The sequence below is a fragment of the Anomalospiza imberbis genome, chromosome Z (assembly GCF_031753505.1).
Source record: "Anomalospiza imberbis isolate Cuckoo-Finch-1a 21T00152 chromosome Z, ASM3175350v1, whole genome shotgun sequence".
Classification (NCBI taxonomy): Eukaryota; Metazoa; Chordata; class Aves; order Passeriformes; family Viduidae; genus Anomalospiza; species Anomalospiza imberbis.
This window is the reverse complement of record NC_089721.1, coordinates 39,520,873-39,547,164: the sequence shown is the minus strand read 5'-3', so window position 1 is coordinate 39,547,164 and position 26,292 is coordinate 39,520,873. Positions and strand designations below refer to the sequence as shown.

Genomic DNA, 26,292 nt, shown 5'->3' with positions numbered 1-26,292 from the left:
GTTTAGGTCATACTTCTTCTGTTATCTGGTTACTCAGAGAGAAGCATTTCTTTGTTAAGATCTTTGAGAAATTAAGAGGTTCAGAATTAAGATTAATTAATTGTCCTATCTGGTTACAGTAAGGAACTTATGGAACACTAAGAGACAGACATGTTTATGAGGGGAAACAGATCATCTTGGTAAACATCAACACACCTGAATCAGCAAAACAATGAACAGAATACTGTGCTTTATTTGAAGAATAAATATGATGTTTAAAAAACAGGGCAGTGAATTGTGGTTGAAAATTAGAGGACAATACTTCATCCCTTCTGCTGTGCAGGTTCACACATGGTCCATTTTACCTCCTGCCTGTGCTGGCATGGCAGTGTGAGTAGGTGTAACAGCACAGAGAGGATGTGAGTGGGATTGATCTGGCACACTATGCATGCGAGGCACACACAACTGCTGCTGTTTTATTTTGCCACTATACCAACAGAAACAACCCTTCTATAGATGTCTCTGGCTAAGGATTCTGCAGTCGGGGATGTGGCATGCTTTAGTATAATTCGCATGCATTTCATAACCTGCAGATTTCATAACCTGTTAAAGAGTGGCATTGCAGCAAAGCAATTTTATTTCTCTATGGCTTCTTTTAGTTCTCTGGTGAGAAGGGAAGATGTGTTTTGGGGATTTTTATAGTCATGTTCGAGAATTTGCCAGTCTCTTTCTTTCCCACTGCTGTTTGCGTTGTTCAGCCTCAGTCCCCACACCCTCCTCGCCAAATTCACGGCAAAATTCCGGAACTCCCGCTCGGAAACTGGCAAAACGCTGCGGCATGGCGGGCCGGCGCCCACCTCGCTACGGGCTGCGCATCCTGCCCGGCCTCGCCGCACACCGCCCGCGGATCGGGATGCGGTTTCTCCTCCCGTGCGGTTGTCCTCCCGCGGGCTAGTGTCCCGCTCCCGGCGCCGGTGAACTCGCGGCGCTCCCTCCGCCCCGGGCCTGCCCCGGAGGTCTCTCGCTGCAGGCGTGTAGCTGCCGCTCGACTCGTGGGGGGCGGATGGAGCGGGGCGGGGGGCGATGGAGATGCATCCCCCCGTACCGGCCCCGCTCCGCCCCGCCGCCCCGCCGGGCTGGGGACCGGCCACCGTCTGTCCAGGGCGGCGCGGGGGGAAGGAGGAGGAGGGGAGAGGGAGGGGAGAGCGGGGAGGGAAGGAAATAAGTAAGGAAGGAGAGAAAGAGGGAGGGAGGCGAGGTGTAGCCGCCGCCTTGTCGCTCTGCGTTCTGCAGCCGGCGCGGAGGAGAGGACAGCCCCCGGCAGGCGTCCCGGCATGCTGAAAGTCACCATGCCCTCCTCATCCTCATCCTCATCCTCCTCGTCCTCCTCATCCTCCTCCTCTGGCTCCTCGGCCGCCAGCCGCCCCGGCTCCGCCGCGCCCGACTACTGGATCGATGGCTCCAACAAGGACACCCTGGCTCACTACTTCGAGCTGGAGTCCGAGCTGGGACGGTGAGGCGGCGCCGGGCCGGGCCGGGCCGGGTGGGCGGGGAGTGGCCGGGGCTGGGTGTCCCTGGCCGCGTCGCAATGGCCAGAGCGACAAAACTTTGGCGTGCGTGAGCGGCAGCGGGAGACCGCGCGGCTTTCACCAGGGGCAGGCTTTCGAAGGAAAAATCCCAGCTCCCCGGGAGCCAAGCCGAGAAATCCCCGGGTGAAGGGAATGATTTCTGGAGGAGGCGGACGCTGGCCCGAGCGGGCGGCTTTTAGGCAGGGTACCTGTGTGCTGCCAGTCCCCGTGCGCTGTCGGCTGAAGGGTGGGCATCACTTCGGGAGCGCCGAAACGCCGCCTCATTCACGGCATCCCTTCACACCAGACCTTCCGCCGTTCTCTCCATTAGCGGAACCTTGCGCTGACAAAACTCCCCCCCGAGACAGGATTCCCTGAATAGGCCTCTGCAAGCAGGGTCCTTCCCATCGGGGTGCAGTGTAGGCGAGGTAGCTGCTACATCTTCATTCATTAATTTTTGCATTACTGCCCTGGTGATGGTCCTGCCTAGCAACTTAAATGTCCCAAGTGTTCAGGTTCTTAAAAATTGAAGTCTGGTGTGAAAACGCTATATCTGACATGCAATTTTTGCCCTCTTAATGCATTTGTTAGTTCATGTTGAATTTACGGGTAGAAAATAACGTGCAAAAAAAGTGGAAAATTACAGGTCTTTGAAGTCCACAGTACACTACTTAAATGTGTAAATCAGTAGGTAGCAAATAGCAATTGTTAATTTAGCCAATGACAGAGCATTAAAACTCCTAAATAAATGTGGGAAATTTGCGGATAATAACATGGTTGCCTTGGTAGAATACTTTTTCCAGAAAGGGCCTGCAATGAAAGTTGTTACAAAGCATACCTGTGCTTTCTGTACCTTAACCGATAGGGTCAGGAAAGGTAGTAGAAATACAATATAGCATAATTCTTGACTTTCTGCCTAGGTCTTAGGCATCTGCTGCTACTTTTTTTCCCCCACTATTGCTACTGTTCCTAGCCAGATTTAATAGGTATAGTTTTATGTATGCTTGTCACATTTATATTTGACTTCACTGTACCCCTGTGAAGAAGCACAAAAATATAAAGCAGGAAATATTACTGTTTTGTTTGTGTGTCTAGAGTTGACAAAAAAAGACAACAAATCAAAATGCTGGTGAATTACAATGGTTGATACCAACCCTGTCATCTGGATCAGTACTCTTCTCTGCGGTCTGTCTAGAATCCTCCCACCATTTGTGACAGTGACTGTGGGCTTTGCTTAAGTGTAATACGTAGTGGTGATCTTGGGCTTGTTGCATAAGGAAGGGTTTTTAATATGTGAAATCACCAGTGTTTGGTAGGAAGAGTTAATGCCTGTAAAAGTACTAGAGTAAAGATGAGATGCAATGGATTTTTCTAACTTGCAAGGTGAGAGAGTAAATGCTAAAACACAAACAAAAGGTTTGAATATGGAAGATAACCACACCCAAGCAGTGTAGAGATGTGAGCCATTAGGTCTGCACTGCTCCTGGACAGAGCTAGGAAGTAAGACATAAAACAAAAATAATACAGGAGAAAACAACCATCCTAATCAAAGATTAAGAGGTAGAGAAGGGACAGAAGAACTTGGAGGGGTACATGCTTTGAGAGAAAATTTCTCTAATGGGTATGGCAATGTGATCTTGGTCCTTAGTTCCCAAGGCCAGCTTTGAGATCTTTTCAGAGCCAGCATCCAGAGTATTGATGGTTGTCTCAGAACCCCTCTGACAGGTGTATCCTGGCAAATCTATAAGAAAGATCCAAGAATCCCTCTTGGTGCCCAAGTGTAATATAAAAGTGTATTGTTTTTTCTTGGTAACTCTCTCTCCAAACTTTTAGTTTTGGATATGGTTTTGAGTATGTCTACAAAAAAAAAAAAAAAAAAAAAAAAATTATTCATTGCTTAGTTAGGTTAGTGTTGCGGAAAATGTGTCAGATGAGACTAATAATGTGGCTACATGATGCCTTTAGATGCAGTAAATAAAGTAATATACTGAAATAACAAATGGAAAACATTGTCCTAAATTATCTTTAGCAAATTCAGGGATTGAAAAATGCCTTTTGGCAGACTCCAAAGACCTGCATTTGGACAGCTGTGGCCAAATATGGAAATTTCCATTTGGAAGGGGTACTCCTTGTGCAAAGTATATCTGACATATCCCTAAGATATCTTACTCTGTAACTCTTGCTTGCATGACTAACTAAGGCATCATGGAAGAAGAGGGAAATGGTCCTTTAGAAAGAATGATAAATACCTTTAAGGTTAGGTGGGAGTCAACAGTTGTTTTGAAACAGTGGAGTTCCACAAGGATCAGTTCACATGTCTGTGCTGCTCAACATGTTCATAGATAGAGGGGCTGAACAGAAATATTTGCTGGTCTTTGTAAATTGTCAAGGGTTTAAAGGTTGTGTTGCCTATGAAGAATTACAGAAAGAAAAAAACTTACTCTACTGTTGGGGCATTTAAATTGGAGATGAAATTTAGTTTGAAAAAATAAAATGTCATGGATGGAACATCTCATTAGAGGTGCTTCTTGGCTAGTTTTTCTTTTTTTTTCTTTCATGCAGGCTCTTTGGGGTATCTGTCAAAAAATGGGGTATCCAGTCAAAACTCAATGACAGGAGGCAAGGCCACTTTAGCACAGTGTACTGGAAGTCCAGTTCACTGGATACTATCTATGGATGCTAAAGGGTTATGTGGACTTAATTGGCAACTAGGCAAGTTTACATGCAGGAAATCCACTAAGACTGATTAAGTATGAAGATGCTAACTATTGAACTGTAATTCTTGAGAGTTTTGAGGATATTCTCTGACAGTGTTAACAGGTGTTTATTCTTACATTCTACTTGAGGCATCTGTGTTCGGCCAATGTTTGTACTCTGGGCTAGGTAGGCCTTTATTCTCATTCTCTTATTCTGTTTTTATGTTCCACTGAAGCCCTGATTAGTTCACCTTCCTCTTAGTCCATTTTTACAAGGGTTTTTCTGTATAAGTGGAGCTCAAAATACTGTAAATGTGAAATTTTGTGTTTTGCTTTTAAAAATGTCTTTCTTTTACAGGTTGCAATTGTTGATGTAGAGTTTGGAATTTTGTTATGAGTGTATTTTATCTAAAAGCTTATTTTCCACACTCACTTGGAAAAAGATGTTGAAAATGTTGTACTCTAAACTTGTATTTCCTTAAGGACTAAAACCTCTTGTTACCCTTATATATCTTTTGGTACAGAGTTTCTAATTCAAGGCTGGTCTAAATAAGGTATTTGAGTGAAGAAGAAATTCAGTAATGATTTTTTTGATACTCAGCAACATTACAAAAAATGGAAATTTTCTTGGTTGGAATTTTACTTGGCAGGCACCATATTTGCCTAACTAAATAACTGAGTTCAAACTTTCCAATGTTACTATTGTAGGAAGATTGCAAATCTATTAAATGGTCAAAAGAAGATGAAAGTATTTCCAATCAAATCCTTCGGGCTTGCTTTCTTCCAAGGTTACCTTTTTCAGCATGGGCAGCCTTTTAGCTGTCTGATCCTTGCTGAAGACTGAGACCGAAAGGCTCTCAATACTTGGCAACTTAGCTTGGACTGACAGTGTGAGCTGAATCATAGGTGGTTTATATCCTTGAGTTTTTAGCACAGAGAAAGTTTAAATCTAATGTACAGTTTGAACTCAAGATTTCAGTGTGCAGAATGAAGGCTTACTCTGCGAATCCTATTTATGAAAGTTGTCATCCTAACATGTATTTTTGTAATGGCAGTAGTAGATGAAATCAGCTAAATTCTTTGTTAGCTGATTTAAGCTAACAAAGCAAAAACTTATTTGTCAAGCTGATAAAAGCATTATTTTATAGAATTGGATTGGTTTTGCACTTGATGCTTGGAAGTTCAAACAGTTTTTGCTTTGAAAGCATGCCAATTATTTTACTGTCCATCCCTTCATTAAAATAAAGTTTCTTTTTTCTGTTCAATTTGTTTTACAGCCTTTTTGCCCTGTTTATTTTGAGAAATAATTTTCTCAGTGTGCTTTAGGGTGCATTTAAATTATGTCTGTCCCTCCTTCATAACACTCTCACTCACTTGCTTGTGAATTTTTTTTTTAGTGGGCCTGAGGATTTTTCGAAGTGATGCAGGGATTCAACTGATAGACAGCACATGTCTGTGGTGCTAGCTGTCTGAATGTGAGAGTTTGTAATCCTTTTAGGAATCATGATGAGAATTATCTTTGAGCAGAAATTGCCTGTGTAGATGTGCCTGTGCCACAAACTGTAACTTGTTACCCTCACACCTTCAGACAAGCAGGAAGCATTTTCCCTCAGACAGTTCCTGCCTATAGGGAAAGTTGCTGAAGAGGTGGGTCTGAGGCCTCATTTGGGAACATTCTTGTGGTTGGAACTTGCTTTGAGATAGGAGATAGAGTGGGCAGGGTAAAGTTTCTGACTTGGGTACCAGAAATCAGAACTTGCAGTGAATAGCTCAGGCTTTGGCAACTAAAATTCTTTACTCAGCACAGGGTGTGATTTTTTTCCCAGTTTTGTCTGGTTCAGTTCAACAACTGGTTGATTTGGAAGTAAAAAACTATGTTGAAAAAGCAATGAAAGAAAATTTACTATTCCATAAATAATACCCGAAATGAAAAGGTGATCAATTCTGTGTAAATTTAACAGCTTTCTCATACTTAAAAAAAAGATATTAATGATGAAAATTATGATAGAAAATAGTTATTTCTTGATGTTTAAGGGGTTTTTTTCTGTCAGCCACTATGCTTTTATGTCAGTGGTTTAGATAATGTTTTCTAATTTGAAAAATTATATTCCTAGTGAGAAAATGAATAGCTCTTGGAGTAAGTACTCTTAAGAATATTGAAAAAGTTTTTACACAGATTGGTTTAAGGAGTGATAATCATATAATTTGTGTTAATACAAGAATTGTCATGCTTGAAAAACATCACATTTAACTGCAAGGGGTAAGATGTAACAAAGTCATTCTTTTAGCATATTATGGAAAGAATCATAGAATATCTTGAATTGGAAGGGACCTACCAGGATTATCAAAGTCCAAGTCTTGCTGAAGAGAGAAAATCTGAAATCAAATAAGTATTTTCAAGAGCAACTGAAAGAGAGTGGTTGTGGAATAAACCTGTGTGATTCTGGGTGGAGAGCAGATAAATTTACTGAAGTTCTGTGGTATCAGAAGCATATTATGTGTTCATTCCACTAAGTATCTTTTTGTGCGTGCAAGTGTGCACACTGTTGTGTAAGGGAATGTAATGGGTGCAGTTCCATAGGCAGAATTCTTCCAGTAAGAGATGTTTAAATGCTTGCTCACATAGTAAATAGCCACATTTTAAAAGACAACCAGTTATGAAAAAAATCATTGAAAAAATACTCAGCAGTTTGCAGTAGCCTGTGCCCCATCTGTGGAAGTTCAGGTGCTTGCTAGAAAGGGGTAACTGTCCTCTTCAGTCACTATGATCAAAGAAGTTTTATTTTCCTGAATATTGTCTGAAAAGTTCAATAAGGAAATTTTAAAAAATAGTAATTCCCAGCCCTTATTTTGCTTAAAGTGTAACAAGTTGAGCCAGCTTTATTACAGTAGATGAGAACAATTCTTCTGCGGTCTTCTGCTATCCACCGTATTGACTGGGCTTCCAGATGGCAATCTTCTGACCTGGACGTTGTGTGGAAAAACCTGCAGAGGTTTGAATATTATTTTTATCTGTATCTATGCAATATGAAGGAGCCATTAGTAGGAGTTCCCACTGTATAACAATAAAGAACATGTACTTCCTTGTGCTTTGAAAATGAAGTAGAAATTAAACATAGAAACTTGCATATTTATTTCCTCTTTGCTTCTTTACTTAGGCATTCTTACCATACTTCCTCTGTTCTCAAGAAGAAAGCCTTTATTATCTAAACAATCTGTAATTTCACAAGTAATATTCTTTTTCCAGTACAGAGATGATAATTCTCAGAAAAGGAAACTATTTATTTCTAAATGTTGGTGCTGCTTTTTGTTCTTGGTTTGTCTAATGTCTTTTCTAATATTTATAATTTCTGTACCTCTTCTATAAAAAAAAGGCTAAGAATGATGCATTTTACAATTATTCACTGATATACTGGAAATTCTCTTACATATTTGGGTTAGTGATGCTTTATTTGGTCTTGCATTGTCAATAGCATTACTATCATTGGTTACTCTCTGTTAAAACACACACCTGGACACCTCTGATGGACACCTCTGTTAGGGTCTATCAATATTTGCATCTGTTGCCCCGTGAATAGATTGACAAGGTGTTATTTTGCTCCTTGCAAAGTAATTCTAAATTAGGAGACCATGTAACAATATGACTTTGCAAGTGACCACTCAATGTGTAGCAACTAAAGATTTTGAATTTGAATTTGATCTTCAGGGAACGAGAGAATCTACCAAAGTGGATTTGGTTCAGACACGAGTAATGGCTTGAACAGCATGGTGCTGTAGGTTATAAGTTTGCCTTCTTTCATTTATGTGGTTATCTGTGCTAGAGATAAAGGACCATAAAATGTAATAGAGAAGGAAATGGGAGCCCTCTTGAGGAACAAAAATAATTATAAAACATGCTGTCCTTTGACAGTTTACTATCTATATACCATGGTGTTTTGTGAGGGATAATGTAAAAGCAAGTCCAAGAGTCATAATTCACAGCCTGAAAAACAAAACACTAAATTTTATGCCCTTCAACAAATGTATATAGTCTGTGTTCCAATGCATACCTTGCTGTGAGCATCCATATGGCACAGATAAGATGCCAGAACTCTAACTTTATCTCAGAACTGATGTCATCTCCACAGTCCTTTTCCTCAGACCCTCCTCACCAGAGACATGTGATACATCTCTCCTCTGGCCTGTCTCCAGGCATTGTGAAGAAAAACCAAAAAACAGCTTGCTTAGATTTAAGGAATAGCTGTCAATTCTAAAACAGGGTCATGTATGTGTTCCTCTCCATACCTTTCCCCACAATAATTTTTCCTTCTTGCAAATATTCATATTTTCCTCTCAATTGAGATGATTATGAACACACCAATATGTTTACTTATTTTCAGTCTCTTGATCTTTAAAGCATATCCATGTCTACCAGGTTCACTGCCCTTGGGTATTGATACTGCATCTTAATATAGTCATTTAGTGTGATTTCATTAATGAAGACAACCCTGATTACACCACAGACTTTAGCAGAATGGAATGCAAATAAAAAAAAAATCAACAAATGTCTTGTTTTTATCTTTTTGTATTGAGGTGTCTGGGAGGGACAGTCAATCAGATCAGCTGCCACTGGTATTATCTTCAAGTACTTATCAAATAATGTTCATATTGATTTTCTCTGAATAGTCCTTGTTAACAGAGTCATACTGACAGTGCCAAAGGATGTGGTATGTGATTTTATTTTGTACTTAGCTGTAAAAAAATTAAACACACCATGTTGAAATGATTTGACTTCTGTACCCTTCTATGGAAGGCTAGACATGAGTTATGCAGTTTTCACTTGATAATAAGATCTTTAACTATTATGTTTTTTGGTGATTAGTTGTTTGAATTTTATTCAAACTTAAGGACATATCTCTTTGTCATGGTTTGACATTGGCGCAATGCTACCGCCCTCATGAAAATGCACTTTTTTAAATAATTGCTGTGAGATGTGATCAGGAACAGAGCAGTGCAGGCTTAAGCTTAATAACAAAGAAAAAACTTTATTAAACTACTACTACTACTACTATAAACACACAAACACTAAATTACGGATGAAGACTTCCCAAAACACTCCTCTTCCTCCCACTTAATTTCTAAACAAACTTACGATGAGACACTACCCAGGATCCTGATCAAGTTGCCACCTTTCAGATAATTAATACTCAGTCTATTAAGGGAGACAGGAGTCTCTTTTGTGCCACAGACCCCCTAGGAAACACAACTGCTACCCTTGCGTCTCCATGTCACACATGGCAACCACCCGGAGAAAATCTGCCATGGTGACACTCTCCTTTTCATGTCACAGTGCTCTCACCACCGTACATGGACAGACTGCTCATAGGGCTCCTTTAAGGATGCTTTGCTAAGGACTAAGAAAAACAACAGTTCAGCATCTCATCTCGGGACTACAGTCCGCCCCATTTTTCCCTGGGGCCGAGGGTCTAAGAACAGAGATCTTTTTCTTCTCTTCTTCTTCTCTGAAGACAGAGGGCTTCTCCACACCCTCTTCAACTTTTCTCTGTTCTCTCCACTCCTCTGTTGGTAATCACTGAAACAGGTCTCTTGGCACACCAACGCACCCCCCTAAGTGCAGCCTCTTTTAGGAGAATTTGGTTCAGTCTATGGCTGACAAGAAAAGTCCAGCTACAAGACACTCCATCATCTCCTCCCAACTCAAAAATTTCCTCTTTTATTATCTCGGATTTCAGACTGTCTCTCTTCTACTTCAAATCAAGGAGGAGTAATATTTTACAAAGCCTTCATTTCTCAGGAAAGAGTTAAAAGCTCAGACTCCCTGGACGGCTGATATCTCTGCCCAGCAGCCAATTCCCAAGGCCAAGGCTGGGCGCCTTCCCCCCCACTTCTTTCTCCTCCGCGCTGGCAAAGTTACAGGTGCCGTCCGGACTCTCTATCTCATCCCTCTGGGGGGGGACGACAAAGACATCTCCGCTTCTCTCCACCCTTCCGTCCACAGGAGCTGGCTCGGTTCCAGTCCCTCTACCCCTCAGCTCACCTCGACCAGGCTGCATGGCTCCCCCTCCCCCACCCAGCCCCATGGCTGGGCAGGGGAGGTCTGCACAGCACCTTGACCGGAACCAAAGAGAGCGAGCTCTTGGGAGTTCTTGCTTTTAACCCCCTGTGTTCTCAGAGGCGTATCCCTATCTTCAGTGGTCAATTCAGGTGCCAATATCCAAACTTGACCACTGATTGGTTTGACCCAACTTCCTGAAAAAATTCACTTCCATGTCCAACCACAACACTCTTTCAGATTCTCTCTAAATACAGGACAGTGTTTGCTGTTTTCTGACATATTAGGTGTCCTGCACCAGCCTAAACTTGTGGATCAACAAAGTATTTCAAAAGCATGCTTTGGACCAGAAAAAAAATCAATACTGTTGACACACTTTGATTGTTTTATATTAATGTGGTGGTGTTACATAGTTTTAGATTTTTGCAGAGAAAATTGATGTTTTGGTAAGGCTTAAAAGGCCCTGAGAGAGTCTGCCATGGATGAGTACAGATTTTTTTTTTTAATGTATTTTTTTAATGTATTGACATATTTTCTAGTTTAATGTACTACAGTTCTGATCTGATATACAGTGCTTTACAGATTTTTGGGTTTTTGTCTTCCTGATGGAGAATGTGTTTGTCAGCTTCCTGTGTTGTGGAATAATGATTTGTTAAAACTGAATGCAACACATACTGAGAACTCCGACATCATTATCATAATCTATGCTCAGAGGGCTGTAGGATACATGTACATGAATGTTTTTAGCTGCCTGCTTTAAGTGATTCTTCTCTCTACATTCTCTTCAAACCCTCATGATTTTCTGGCTGACTAGCTTAGTAAAATTAAAAATGAAAGGGTTGAAATCTGATTTTGTAATGGGAAGCAACACTGTAAGGTGTAGGTATGGATGACCTTTTAGGAAATGACTGATGACATTGTTTAATGACTTTAGGCTTCAAGTAATCAGAGGAAGAAACCCTTCTCCCTCTTACCCTTCTGTTTTTTCTGGAGATCTTTGCAGCCTTTTCAATGGAAGCTGCAAATGCTTGTGGAGCACTGTTCACTGGTCTGCTAGCTAACTCTCAGAGGATTAACTTGAGTTGAAAGAGGGAGGAAAATTCTAGTCTTAAAAAATGCTACTAGAACAACCAGTAACTGATAATATTGGAGCAACACATATGACACAGTAAAAGCAATAATACATTCATTTGTTCGGTGCAGGGAGGAGCAAGACTGGTATCTTATTCTCCCTTCCTGGCATTTTAATTCAAGAATGTCTTAACTGTAAACAGAAACAGAGTTTAGTAGTTAAAATTAGCAACTGATGAATTCTAAGCAAGATTAGTAGTCAATATGTAGTGGAAGATCTGCAATGAAAGAGACCATAAAATTCGCAAGTATGTTTTTTGTCTCTGTCTCCTAGAGGTGAAACCCATCTCCATCTCTGTATTACCTCCATAATAAATATGCACATAAATTATTTTTTGAGTTTAAATTAAAATCCCATCTCTCTTCTTAATTTACAAGTATTAAAAAGTAGATGGAGCAGGAATAAAACCGAGTGAAAAAGGCAGTTTTTTTCATTCCTGTAAAAGTTGTTCAGAGAATTAATTTGATTGACAGTAGCATAAAGAGAATATTCTTTTCAGGGAATCATTAATTTCAAATGAAAAAAAAAAAAAAACCAAAAAAAACAAACCCTTGATACCTTGATCACCTTCTCCTTAGCACAATGGTATCATTTTTGCAACTTGAATATTCAGGTTGTCTAGTTACAGTACACTAGCTCATGTTAATGTACAATGATTTCAAATGGTTTCATCCATACTAGGCTATTTTTATTGTTCGTGCTACACTTACGTAGTAAAAGAAAAAACCAAAATATTTTAACCTCTTCACATTCTTTTCCTACATGACTTCAGAAAAGATGAAATGTCATTTGTGATGGAAAGATCATATTAGATGTATTTCCCGTGCAAATGACTGTCTAAATTAGGGCTGGTGAAATGTATTCTTCACATAAATAGCCCTCCAGATCTTACTTTCTTTCTCTTGTCAGTCTCTATTCTGTGAACTGGTTATGTTTGCTAATTGTGAATTAACACAATAAATATATACCAGATAGCCTGTTTAAGTAATTTGCCATGGTTTTTCTTATGAATCATGTATCTTAACTGTATCAAATACCTGGTAATATCATTTTACTGTGTTTTGCTCTAAGTCACAGCTAAGATAGAATAATAATGATTAACAAGATGTGTTAGTCACCCACAATGGCATGTAGCCATTAGCAGACCATATGTAATTCTTTAGAGCCATACCTGTTAAAGCTTGTTTTATCCACATATTCCTATCTTTGCAATAGTTAATTGTCATATTTGAGGAATCTGTAATTTTCATCCCATGATAAATTTCAATATTTTGGCATTTCTCTTTGTTTTGAGTTAGAATAAGTAATTGAAGTACTTATGCATTGTGAATAAGGGACAGGGACAGTTTCATGCCATGGAACTATTCAGTAATTTTGAATTAAAATTTACAAATCATTTCACATTTTGTGATTTGTGTTCATTAAAGACATTCTTCACTCAAAGTAACCAGATAGCAAGTATGAAGTAAGTTAATGTCTTGTGTGATGGTGCCTTGTGAGAGTTCTAATTCAGGTCCCTCTTACCTGTTTTTGTCTTGTGTCTTTGATTCTTGCTTGGACTGTGTTCTACAAGCTACACCAAAAGTGGTGCAGCTTTCATATGATTTATTTCCCTGCTGGAACATAGAGAGGTTACAGAAGCTGTGTTCATATACTGCCTCCAGTCACAAAATTCTCAGACTTTTCTAATAAGAGCAGTAAACATTATTGAACGGGATGGCATGGGGTCACATCTGCCTTTTTTACAACTGCTGTCTTGGTGGCTTATAGCCGTCTGGTTGTTTGTTGCCCAAACTGTGTTTTCCATTTTCCTTCTTTGTTTGCAATTGATGAGATTTTATAATGGCATTCTTGTTATTTGTCTGTACTTCGTGACCGTGCAGTTAATGCAGATAAATTTTATCCCTTTTCTCTTGATCCTACTCCCCAGATAGTAAGTACAGGGTTTTTCTTTCTGATGTTATAGCTCTCTGATGCACTGCCAATGCCTCCCCACCTTTATCATCAGCAAACTGAATCAGCATACTCCAAAGTTTATGCCAAAGGAGATAATTCAAATATTAAATAAGATGTAGAACCAACCAAAGGCATAGTGCTCAAACATGCATGTCAAATGAAAGCAAAAACACTGACGTAATGTGCAATGTGTTTCTGGCAAGTTTTGTTGAAGGTTAAATGCAAAGGCAAAGAGACTGAGACTGAGAAAAAAAAATCCTAAAAGCAAATGGCTAATAAAATTGTTCCCCTCTATACCATTATTCCACTTCAACTGAAACTGAAACAAATCAGAATTTTTGCACTATTGCCCGTACCAAGGATGAATCTCTTTTATTTTCCTTTGGTGATTCCTAGCTCCTTTAGCTAAGGGAGTCTATTTTCATCTTCTCTCTCCCCAGCTCCCAGTGCTTTCTCTAGAAAGAGAAAGCACTCAAATGCACTCTCAACCATCTTTATGCAAAAAGGAAGGAATTATCTCCATGTATTTAATGGGCACAACTTCAGAAGCTGCAAAATTGGTCATTCTGCACCTGTCTTCTTGTGATGGCTGCCAGATAATATAATTGGTGTGTTAGTCAGGAAGCTGACAGAAATCTTGATGTTTCAGTAGATTAGGTTTTAATATGCAGACAGGTATAATCCTCCTCCTGTTTTTGAAATGTGGATTAAGTGTTTATAAATGTATTGACTCCTGAATGTGGAAGGACTCATCTTCAGTAAGTCTGTCAAACAAAACAGAATATTTTTGCTTGCATTTGAAAATTATGTGGGTCTGTGATTCATCTAGGACCTGATAGGTCCTAATTTTTTATCCAACCAGCATAATATTTGCAGTTGTGAAAAGTGACAGCAACATTGACATAAAATACTTGCCTTCATATGTATTATGAAAAATATCTTTTAAATTTACTTGTAAACATTTCTTCTGAAAATATACTGTGGAGGAATTCTGTTTCTTTACTCCAAGGCTGTTGGTTATGGTAGTTCTTCAACAGAGGACCAAATCTGTGAGTTAGAATAATTCACTTAAATTTAAGGACTCCTTGTGCATGCCAAGGAGAAGAGAACTACCTTGACCATGATTACAATAAAATTTTTAATTTAGAAGTCTGTAGCCATCTGTACTTCTGTAATAGCCTCTTAATTATGAGCAAGACAGATGAGAATTATGCCTAAAATTGGTATGTGATAGTTTTGCAGAAGAGACTGTGCGACATGGTTGCCCATATGACCAGGAGCTGACTCAATGACCCAGGAGAGTTCTCAGTTATCTTCAGAATAACTGCACTGATTTTCAGTGCCCTCTTGTTGGCAGCAGTAAGTTCAGTATTGATCTGTTGACACCACCAAAGGATCAGCCAGATTCTCCTAGTCACATTCTTATCTCAAATTGAAATCAAAATGTCTTTAGGGGCCAATGTACTCTCCTACATCCTTAATGCCTGGCTAGTGAAAAAGTACCTAAACTGCAGTTGTTGCTCTCAGAGATGGGCATGCAGTGCACTGGGTATGTGTGTTTTAGTGTTTAAAGGAAACTTAAATTTGTCTTCCAGAAAGAATCAACTCTAATGATACCATGATTGTGCTTTTCCATTTTGCTTTTGTGAAGACACCTTCTTTGGAAACACTCAGTATTTGTTTCCAGAACTTTCAGCCATTTCAGAGTCTACTGAAATTCCCAGAGCAGCCCCTCAACCTCCAGAAATCTGAAGCTAAATCTGAACCTTCATCTCTGTTCCTTGTACCCAAATAGTCATGTAAATTTGCATGCAGTGCTTGAGAGGTAATACAGAATCACAGAACAGATGTATTTGGCAGAGATTTATTAAGATCATCCAGTCCAACCTCCCTGCTTTAAAAAGTTAGTTAGAGAAGGTTTCCCAGCAGTGTGTCCAGCAGAGCTTTGAATGGATGGAGATAAACTAGGAGAGACATTCACCCAGTGAAATTATACATGGGCTAACACTTAATACCTCTTAACAGTTGTTGGGTTTTGGGTTGCCTTTTTTTTTTCTTAGTCAAGGGCTTGATTTGTGTAATTTTTGACTACATATCAAGATGTCTTTTCTTGTGATAATAGAACAATTATTCTGTTTAATATTGGAAATTAGGATTGTGTGCAATATTCATAATTTAGTATTTATTTACAGGGAATTCTCTCTGCTATTTAATACCCCATAACTGAATCTCAGTACACACCTGTTGCAGTGGGGCAAAGACTTATTATGGAGAAATTGGATTATAAATAATTCCCAACCAGCTATTTTCACCTCATTTCTCATTCAGCTCACTGGCTAGCAGACACCAGCTCTGGTCAGTTAGACTTACTGACAACCTCTCTGCACTGTGAAAACTAAACTTTTATTACTTCCCTGTTTTGTATCTCTTAACTGACTACTAATTCATTGGTGCTTTCTGTGGTTTCTTCAAGTTAGCTGTTTTGAGGGACCTTGTCAAGTAACTTCTGAAAACACAACTATCAAAATCAATCAAACCTACTGTATATTCAAAATCTTTCTGAATCTTTCAGAGATGGTCTGTGATTTTGACACATAGCTTCTCTTTACAGAAGCCACATGAGTTCTTCCCCAGGCTTATATATGTATCCATATATCAACAGTTAATATTCTTAGAGTTTTAAATTACTTCAGCCATATAGAACAACAGTACAGTCCTTCAGTTCCCTCTGATTAACGTTCTAAAAAATTGTTGTCACATTTGTTCTGTTTCAGTCTAAAATGGCTAAGTCAGTGTTGTACAAGAGTTTAGATACCACTTTAATTTAAGCTATTTCATCTATGAGTTCAAGTTAATCAATTTACTAGGTCTCATCCACTGCCCATAATGTGCTATTGGTCATTTTTTCTGTTTTTCCCATGTATTTTGCCTCTTCACTCTCTCTGTGTGAGCTTTGAAGACCTTTTCTTTTTTCCGTCTGTCTTCTGAATAAAGAAAGATTCTAACATTGGAAAACATCAGATTTATCATAGGCTGTTCAGTAGACACAAAATCTTTACAGAATTAAAATTTAATAATGATGGTGCAGCCACTTACTAGTGTATTATGGCCATTTTTTGCTTGCTGAAGAGATCACCTTCAACACAGAATGTTTTCCATTTGGTGAAAAACAAGTAAGATGTTACTGTCCTGTCATTTGATGCAAATGCCCATTAACAGTAGATCTTAGGGAAGAGTGAAGCTGCAGAAGCTGCTGTTCATCCTTGCAAGGTTTCATTCTACACCTTCCTTTTTACTGTGCCTTAGCACAGTTTAGGTAAGGTGAAGGCTTTCACATATTTTCCCAATTTTTTATGTTTGACCACATGGTGTTAGCCCCTTTAAGTCCAACAAAGGAGAAACGTGCGTGACTAAATATAAGCAAAAATTAGTTAAATTATTCTAAATCCCCATGCAGTGCCAAATCCCTTCATCTTTTTCTTTGATGAACTCTGCAAGGGACAGACAATTTTGAGAAGCTGAAGGATAGAAGTTGAGTTCCAGCCAAATAGGCAGATAGAGAAAATTTATCTTATTTTATAGGCAGATTTTTAGGTATAGAGATTGTGAATTAACATTATGAGTCTTGCATCAAATTACTGTTTTTTAGGGCTTCTGGAATTTATTTATCTAACAATTTTTTTTTTTTTTTATATAGCTTGTAAGAGAAATACATGTGGCTGGAATAGGCTGAAAAATATATTGTCCTTATTGGACAGTGAAATATGTGCCTAAATGACTGCCATTTAACCTGACAAGGCTATGTAAGAGTGTTTCAATATCTACTAATCAATAATCTGAATGATGGCTCCTTGGCTGGTTAGTCCTTTCTGTCATATTCCATTGTTCCTGTATTAATCTGTGACCTTACATTACAGCATCAGTTTTGTTGTAGGAAAACTCCATTTTGTTTAATTGCTAGGAGGTAAAACATTTGACTGAAATTAATCACTCTTATCATTGCCCCTGAAGCAATAAAGTGTTGTTGTGAATGCTCTATAATTCATGTAGCTGCTGTGAATTCAAATGTGTGCACACACATGTAGGTGCAACCTCAGATGATGAGAAGGTAAGTGGCAAGCTTTTAATGTGTAGCAACTTTCATGATTCCTTTTGATGTCAGGTGAATGGGAGCCACTAAAGAGGGAGCACAGATGGAATGAAATGAGTGGTAGGTATTTAGAAGCCTAACATAACCCTTATTTTTTGGAAGCGTTTGTTCCATCTTCTATCAGTGATGGACAACTCAGCATTCCGAATTTATGTTAAAAATTCTATCCAAAGATGGTTGAAAGCCGTTGGTCATAATAGCTCTTGAGGCTCAATAGAGATGATAAAATGCCTGCATCAAATAATGGAATTATTTAGGGCGGAAAAAGCCCTTAATGTGATCCAACTGTAAACCTAATGCTGTAACATTCACCACCAAACCATGACCTCAAGAACTGTGTCTCATTGTCTTTGAAACACCATGTTGTTGACCATTTGTCCTTGCATTCTGGGGAATTCATTCTACTTCATATCTCTGTCTTCCAGCTCAGGGGGCTGGGTACCCCAAGGTAACTCATCTGGTGTGGTGCCAGTGCTCTTGGCCACAGGGGCACCGTGGCTGCACAGGTTTCTTCTGCGTCTCATCAGGTGAAGAAGTCTGAAAGTGTGTTAAGTTCCAGCAGCTGTGCATAGCAGCCTTTCTCTTCTGTGCTTCCCCACACCTGAGGTGCTCCAAGCATCCAAAATTTCTGAGGCACTGATGGTGTTCTTTCCCACAGAGGTACTTAGAAGCAATGTTTTGAACCTGCTCTTTCTTTCATGCTGACTCCACATCTTTTATTCTCAAATGGTCAAATTTCTGCCAACAGCTGCCATCCATTATGGCTCAGAAACGTCTAGTTGTGGTTACAGCTTTCTTGTCAATTTCTCATTTTCTCCAGCTAAAGTCTCTTTTTATGCATCTTCTTGGGGTTACCCTTCTGATAACATGACACAGGATAAAAATCATCCCTTCTTTCCCTGTTGCCACACTGTGTTTCTGTGAGTGGTGGAAAGAGGAAAGCCATGTGAGAATATTCTTCCTTGCTTTTAGGTTTTTCAAAGAAAATGCAGAAGGCTGTAATCCCTGATTTGGCCTTTCCCACAGCCTTGATTTGTGTTAGAACTTTCTGGTGCTGGGAAGTAACAGTGATCAGTGACCTGATCCTCCAGTCATTAAAAATAAACATTTTCATGGACTCTGAAAGAAGTGTTATTCATCTCAAATGAACTGGCCTCAAAAATCTGAAGAGAAGACTGGAGAATCAAATGAGCATTATGATGAACAGAAACTGTTGATTTATTGTGGAGTCAGACTTCATTTAGGGCTCTGCCTTGAATTGGGAATCCTATGAGGATTTGCCCTGCTGTGTTGAGATTCAATAATCAATGATTCCCCTTCATTCCCTGTCAGTGATTCCCATTCAAACTTCAATATAAAATACATGCTGTGAGCATGCCTTTCTTTCATAAAATTCTCATGTTCCAGACTCTCTACCAAAGTAGTTTAAACTACCTTGAAAGATAAAATGAAGTGTGAAAATTATCGGTTGGCCATGAAGACTTTTGCCTCTCGGTTTCATTGGATTAGACTCTAATGGGTTTGGGGTGACTAATGGGATGGATGTTCACTGATTTTACACCAGCACCACCCCCAACTTTCCCCATTTCCAGCTATGAGCCAAATCTACTACTGAAATCAGTATTTTCTGACTTTCAAACCTGAAAATCTGCAGATAGGTCAGTGTTCTTTCACCGCCATACAAAGTGCTTTTCAGCTTAGACTGCCATTACAACCATTATGAAACAAAGGTGATTTGTTTTCCACCTAAAGTATATTTAACATAAAATCTCTTCAAAAATGACAAATGGAATCTTTCACTGTAGAGCACATTTTTTTGTTAACAGTTAAAAATTTTTGCCCATAATAGCATGAGCAAATCTTGGTACACAGCAAAAATAATGGAAAATATGCTTTCATATAACATAAATTTCCCTAAAATTTCATAAATTCAGCTTTAAAAACTGTCTGCAGCCTGGGTTTTTTACTTCACTGACTGATGGTGAGAAAGGAAATGTTAGTTTGAAAGCTGTCTTCAATTCATTTAAGTGATTTCTTGGGTAGGCCCAGTTATTATTGTTAAATACAGATACTTAAGTGGAAGTCAGAGTACTTGGAAAACAAACTACATCATCTGCCTGCTGCTCTGCAGTAAATCCTTTGCTCACCACTTCTGCAACTAAGAATTTTGTTCTACCATCTGCATGCTTAAATGATGGTGAATGATTCAAGAATGGTGATGCTTCTTTCTGTATAGTGGTCCTATTGTTCTCTTCCTTCTACTTAGCAGATTTCTTGTAGAGGAATGTTGTTTGTTTCTGCTGCTCAACACCAAGAGAGTTATATGGGGAGCCTGAATAATGGTGGTCCTGAAAGGTATTTGGAGACTTGTCAGGCACCTTTTTTGTTTGGATGTGCTCCTCTGTCTGTTCCCTTCAGCTATGGGCTCAGGAGCCCTGGGTAACTGAGGAAACAGGGACCTCAGTAGAAGGCATTTGTGCCCCTTCTCAGGTGTGCTTTCTGTGTCTTTGCAGCAGTTCTGGCCCCGTCATGCAACCTGGACTCACAGCCAAAAGAGAGTGGGTGATGGGTGTCTCTTCCACTTGGAATCTCATCCAGGATTATGCTGTGCCTCACCTCTTGGGAATGATTGGGCTGGAAATGAGAATATACCATGACAAGTGGTACACACACCACTGCAAACTCACTTATTTTTTCGTTAATGTTCCAAAAGGTGCTTCTGAGTTTCAATCATTTTAGTTTTACCAAGACTGAAGTAGTTGCAGACCTAAAATTTCAGTAGTGCCAAGGATGAAAGATTCCTGTGCTCTACTTAAAAAGCTTCACCAGGTGACTTTTAATGAGTTAGTCAGTGGAGAGTTTCTGCAATCTACTGATGTTTTGCATAGGCTGGCAAAGAGAGAGAGTCTGTCATTGCCTCTGTCAGCACCATTCTGTGGGTCTGACTGCAGGCTGCCTGAGAGCTTCACACGCACACGTGCATTAAGAGCCATCAGCTTCCTGTGTATGTAATATCTACTTAGTTTTCACAAAGAATTATTACATTGATCAGCCAAGGCTGGGACTTTTTCAAGGTGTTTGAGTAAATTGGGGGATTTAAAAGCAATGAAAGTCCTGGTGTAGCCATACTGACAGAAATGCAGAAGCTTCAGGTTGAATGATGGAAGGAAAATCTGTTATGCTGAAAGATAACAGGTTTTTGGGGATTTTTTTGCTAATACATTAATTGTAATTTGTAATTACCCTAACTTTAATAATTCCTTTTGAGGGAAACTGCAACATGCATATGGGCATGCTCTATAAAATATTTTTTATCATTCTCTGATAAAATATTCTAAGTCCAATACATCAGGGGTTGTTCATGCTATTGTTAATGTTGTTGTTAATGTTATTGTTTAAGATCTTATGGCTTAAAGAGCTATTTAATGTTGTACTTAGGTATGGTTATCCTTCCTACTTCAGGCCCATAAGATTGGGCTACCTTACCATCTTAGGTTAGCTTTCAGTGTGAGACAGTGTTCATGTAGGTTTTATACCAAAAACTGCAGGATTTTAAAGGTAGCTCTGAAATGTCTAATCCATTTCTCTCTGCTTCTTTTTATGCTATTATTTGGATTTCTTCCTAGAGGTTGTGCTCCATTGTTGGAAGTATTTCCAGATGTTTGCATGGGGTACTTGGTTTGTGTGATTGCTGTCTCTAAGGTGGTGTTTCCATGTACTCAAATCTTTATAACATTGTCCCTTAGCTCTTTAGCAGTATTTTCTGGGAGTCACCTATGTATATTTATAGATACTTATGAGCAAAAGCTGAAGCAATAAACTGTGTCATCAGACATATATACAGGTCTGTTTGAAGGCAGGGGTTTTGCAGAAGAACAAGCATTTGGATTTCATCAAATGGAAATCAGGACTGACGGCTAGAAGCTATGCTTTCTTGCATATAATTGAGGATCATGATTTTTGCTAGTGTGTTAAATTCTTCTGTGCTGTGACTCCCCTAGCTCAACAGTCTTCTTTTACAAGAGCTTATATTGTGACCACTATAAGCTCTGTTCTTTGAAAACACAAATAACCCATCTCTTCATCTTTAGGGAGAAAATAATCCCTTTTTACTTTATATTGAAGCCTTCAATTTTCTTTTCAGAATGATTTCAGACATCATTATTAAACTATATCTAACAGTCTTCTTTGCTACCCTTACCAAATGCTTGCATGAAAAGCAGAAAAAGCCCATTGCTCTTCACTGGAAAGTCTAAAAAATACAATTTCTGTAGAATGGAAAGTAATTGAGAGCACTCCAGAGTGCCAGGACCAGCTCAAAGTACACTACCATATAGCATCAAGTGTAGCAGTAATTTGCAGGAAACTGTCAAAACAAAGATAAATATATATATGTATATTTGTATGAAATAACAGAGGATGTGTTCAGCTGTCTCCAGATTTGCAAAGATTCAATTCTGTGTTGAGTAGATCACGGGGATGTAGAGAGGCTTTGTTGGATGGAATAACTTCATCTGGAGATTCACTTTCCCTGAGGGAGGCATTTGTTTCTTTCAAGTTAGTTAGGATGGGGTCTTTCTGACTAGTTATTTCGATTGTCCAGATTTATTTTAATTCTTGTGTGCTCTCAAGCATACATTCCCACATTTGGAGTGTCTGCATTGAAAAAACCCACTGATTTTTGACTTGCTGAAGCAATCATGACCTGTCTATTAATGATGTGTTACGGTAATCCATGAAAGTACCAAGCAGCATCAAACACAGGAGCAGATACAGCACAGTTGGCACATCTGTCCATTTGAATAAATTGCAACTACTTTTAACTCTCAGATCATTTATAACTGTTATTTCAATGTGTTTACCCAATGTTTCACTGACCCTGTAGTGTTTTGTCCTAGACTGTCTCCCTGTTATTTCTGAGAAGGGTGTGTGAGACAATGTCATAATATGCATGTGGGTGAAAGTGCTTGGCATCTGCTGCCTCCACTTGTAATGAGGCCTATTACAGGGGAGAAAAAAAAGTTTGATAATGAATTGCTCTTGAAAAATGAAATTTTCTTGCCAGTCATCTCATCATTCTCTGGTGCTGACAAATACTTTTCATAAGGTTTTTTTTTTTTGCCCCTGGTATTTCACCAGTGCTCATAATGTTTATTTCTTTTGGAGACAGTGGCAGTTTGGCTTTCTTATAATTTTCTCAGTCTTCTAATAGTTTCTCACTCATTTCCCCTGAGTTAATAAACGGCCACTTGTGGCTTTGAAATGTCTTCAGATCATGCTTTTAATGTTCTGAGATAAAACTAATGAAGGCAAGTAATTTTGATAACATGTAATTTATCTCTTCCTAGTGTTTAGCTATTACAAAGTTGTTACATTCTTCTGCTCATCTGAAAAACTGACCCTTTAGTGGAATCAGGGATTAAACTTGAGCCTTGCAGAGATTTTATGACTGTTTTTTTTCACCCCTGGACCAAGTAGCTGCTTAACAATGCTCCTGGTCTTTCTTGTAACTCTCTCTTGCCTTTGACCCTTCATGTTTGGCCTTGTTTTTCAGAGATGCCCTGTGCATCCTTTGTTTTCTTTTGCAACTGTCATTAGTGATATGACCAATTTTGTTTTGGAGAGAAGTTTCTTTGTTGTTTTGTTTGGGTTTTTTTCCTGTTCTGCTTTTTTCTCATTGTGGTTGAGGGAAATACCTGTTTGCTATGTTGGTCTTTTATTATACTTACCTCTCCATGACTTGCATTGGACTAGTTTGCACTGCTGCTTGTTGCTCTGTTTTCTGTGTACTTTCCTGGATGCTCTTGCCTTAAACTTGCCTGTCTCTGATCCAGATTCCTGGGTCTGAGTTTGACTTCAAAACAGCAAATCAATATTCAGATAGTTGTCTATTACTCCATTTACCCTATGACTACATAACTGTTTCCAGTGATTTTTCAAAACCATTTATATTCAGCACTGAAAAAATGTAGATTATAGAAAACTGTTCTGTTTTTTCTATGTCACTTTCCGTTTTTATTTTTTTTTACTTTTTATTTTATTTATTTGCATTTCTCTTCATTGAAGCCATATCCTTAACTGTAGAGCATTCACCTCTGAAACATTGCATGTAGTAATATTTAAGTCACATAGCACATACACGTAGTTTATCTGCCAAAGTTTTTGTACTGAATTATATGTGACATTGCTTATATCTATTATTTTCAAGAGACATTGAGGGACAGAAATAAAGCCATTCCCATGGAATATTGAAAAGGCTTTTGTTTAGTGATATACCAATCAGTACCTTCTCTTTGAATTTGGAAAGTTATTTTCTATAAATTGGCCTTCCAAACAGAGCTGTCAACTGCAAATAGAGTAAATATTAGCTATTTAGGTGAATATAGTGTCTGAGATTGAGAAGCAGGGTGTTTTCTTTTGCCATCTGTGTAGCAGTTGTCTTTTGGACAGTTTTCCTTATCTCTTGTTAGTAGACCCATCAATGTCTTACCACATGACTCAAAGAAAGCTCCCTCAAAAGCCATTTCTGTTTAACAGGTGATCAGTGACCCACCACATGACTCAGAATGATATCAGCCCATTGTGAGATGCTCCGCCCAGGGGGGAGGAGCCAAGCATTCCCGCCTAGATATATTCTGGGATTTTCAGACAGGCAGGCAGGCAGTCTTCCCACAGGTTTCCAAGAGGACACAGCTAGGGTTTCCACTGGATGACTACACCTTTTCTACAGGACCACTGCTCCAACAGAAACCACATCTGCCACTCCAGGAGGACTGCAGCCACTCCAAATTGGACTGTGACCAACAGTCTGGCCAAAGGGGTGTTGGGTTGTATTCTGACTTTATCAGTGGTCTTCTTTTTGTATTCTTGCATGTATTTTGTTTCTTTTCCCTTTTCCCAATAAACTGTATTTCTGACATAGAGTCTCTCACTGGTTTTGCTTTCAAAATTTTGGTGCCCAGTGTGAGGCTGCAAGGTACTGAGAAAAGTCAGAATTAAAATTTTGTATTGTAGAAAGTACCAATTCACTATGATGCTTAACATGCTTACATGGGTCTTATACCTAGCTCTCTATATTTTCCCAAACAGGGGGAATTATCTGGCGATTGTAATGCTCATGTGTAGACCTGGGTACAGTATGAGAATTGCTTTATTGGTCTATTATGTCTATTGCATTATAACCTCCAAAGCAATGAACATGATTCAGAATATGCACTCAATTATGTTTGCTTGTCCTAATCTAGGCTGCTATATTTGGGGCCTTGACAACCACACCCAGCCCCTGGGGGGAGGGTTAAGATTGATTTTTTTCCAACCTTTCAGGTTTGACACAGCAGTTTTTGAAAATGTTGAGTTCCCTCTGGATGCCAAGGACAGCATAATATAGCTGCTAGTTCTGCTTTGTCTTCCCTGCACAGTCTGCAACATGCTTAGGAACAAAACACTACATAGTGCGATGCAGCACCTTCTTTAGGAAGAGGAAACGAGAAGCAAAACAACAGCATCCATGTCCACACAGAATGCCACAACAGCATCCATGTCTACACACACTGTCACAGAGGAGGAAGGAACCACATACAACACAACATCCATGTCTATGCAGACTGTCACAGAGGAAGAAACCAAAAGCAAAACAATAGTGTCTATGTCTACACAGACTGGCACAGAGGAGGAAGGAACCAAAAGTGCCATCACCATTTCCACACAAACCATCACCGAACCAGAGCAGCCTAAACCAATAGCAGTTGCCCCCGTTCAGAAGAAGAAATCAAAGAGCAAATCAGTCCACATAGTGACTGACGAGGATAAGGCAGGACCTTCGCACCCAACAGAAAAGACAGAGCCAGAGATCATCACTTGGTCTCTATCCCTGGGTGAGCTGCGTGACCTGCAGAAAGAATTCACCCACCAGTCAAACAAGTCCATCCTGACCTGGCTACTCTGCACCTGGGACGCTGCAGCCAATGACACCATTCTAGATGGAAGTGAGGCCAGACAACTGGGATTGCTGTCCTGGGATGTGGTCATTGACCAGGGGATTGAGAGAACCCAAGAGACTCTCAGCCTCTGGCGGCGATTGCTGACAAGTGTGAGGGACAGATACTTTTGTAAAGAACACCTCCAGGTGCACCAAGGAAAATGGAGCACAATGGAACAAGGTATCAGATACCTGAGGGAACTGGATGTGCTGGAGATAATTTTCTCAGAAGACGAGAGATTTCCTAAGAGTCCACATTGAGTCCAGTGCACATTGCAAATGTGGATGAGATTTGCATGGCTTGGACCAGAGATGTACTCCCGTTACCTGGCAACACTGCAATGGAGGGAAGGCGAGGATAGGGGGGGCGTCTTGGCCAATAAGCTAAGAATTTATGAGGACACTGTCACAGCCCCATTTCGGACCCATGTGTCACCCGTGGAAACAAGGGTGGCTGAGCAAGTCCAGGACTTGATTAAAGAGAGTCATCAGAAACTAAAAAAAGAACTTAAGGAAGAAGTCTACCATATTTCACCAGAACCAACAAAAATATCTGCCATTAGGAGACAGCGTTCCCCAGACAAAGAGAGACGATACACTCCATGAGGTAACCTCTAGTTTTTTCTTCAAGAGCATAGAGAAGACATGAAGAAGTAGGATGGAAAACCCACCTCCTTCTTAGCAGCCCGAGTACGTGAACTAAAAAGAGGAACACCTAATACAAGAAGCTCATCTAGAGTCAATGCTGCTCCAATCTCTCACACACAGAATTCCAGACAAT

At 39.5% G+C, this 26,292-nt stretch overlaps 1 protein-coding gene across 1 annotated transcript in view; it reads left to right on the top strand.

Annotated features, from left to right (window-relative positions):
- The first annotated feature begins 1,179 nt into the window (after positions 1 to 1,179).
- CAMK4 (calcium/calmodulin dependent protein kinase IV) overlaps positions 1,180 to 26,292 on the top strand; it is a 141,972-nt gene continuing 116,859 nt past the window's right edge. Inside the window, exon 1 of the mRNA XM_068176299.1 lies at positions 1,180 to 1,492. Coding sequence (XP_068032400.1) covers positions 1,314 to 1,492 — 179 coding nt within the window. The 5' untranslated portion in view covers positions 1,180 to 1,313. The remainder of the gene's footprint in view (positions 1,493 to 26,292) is intronic.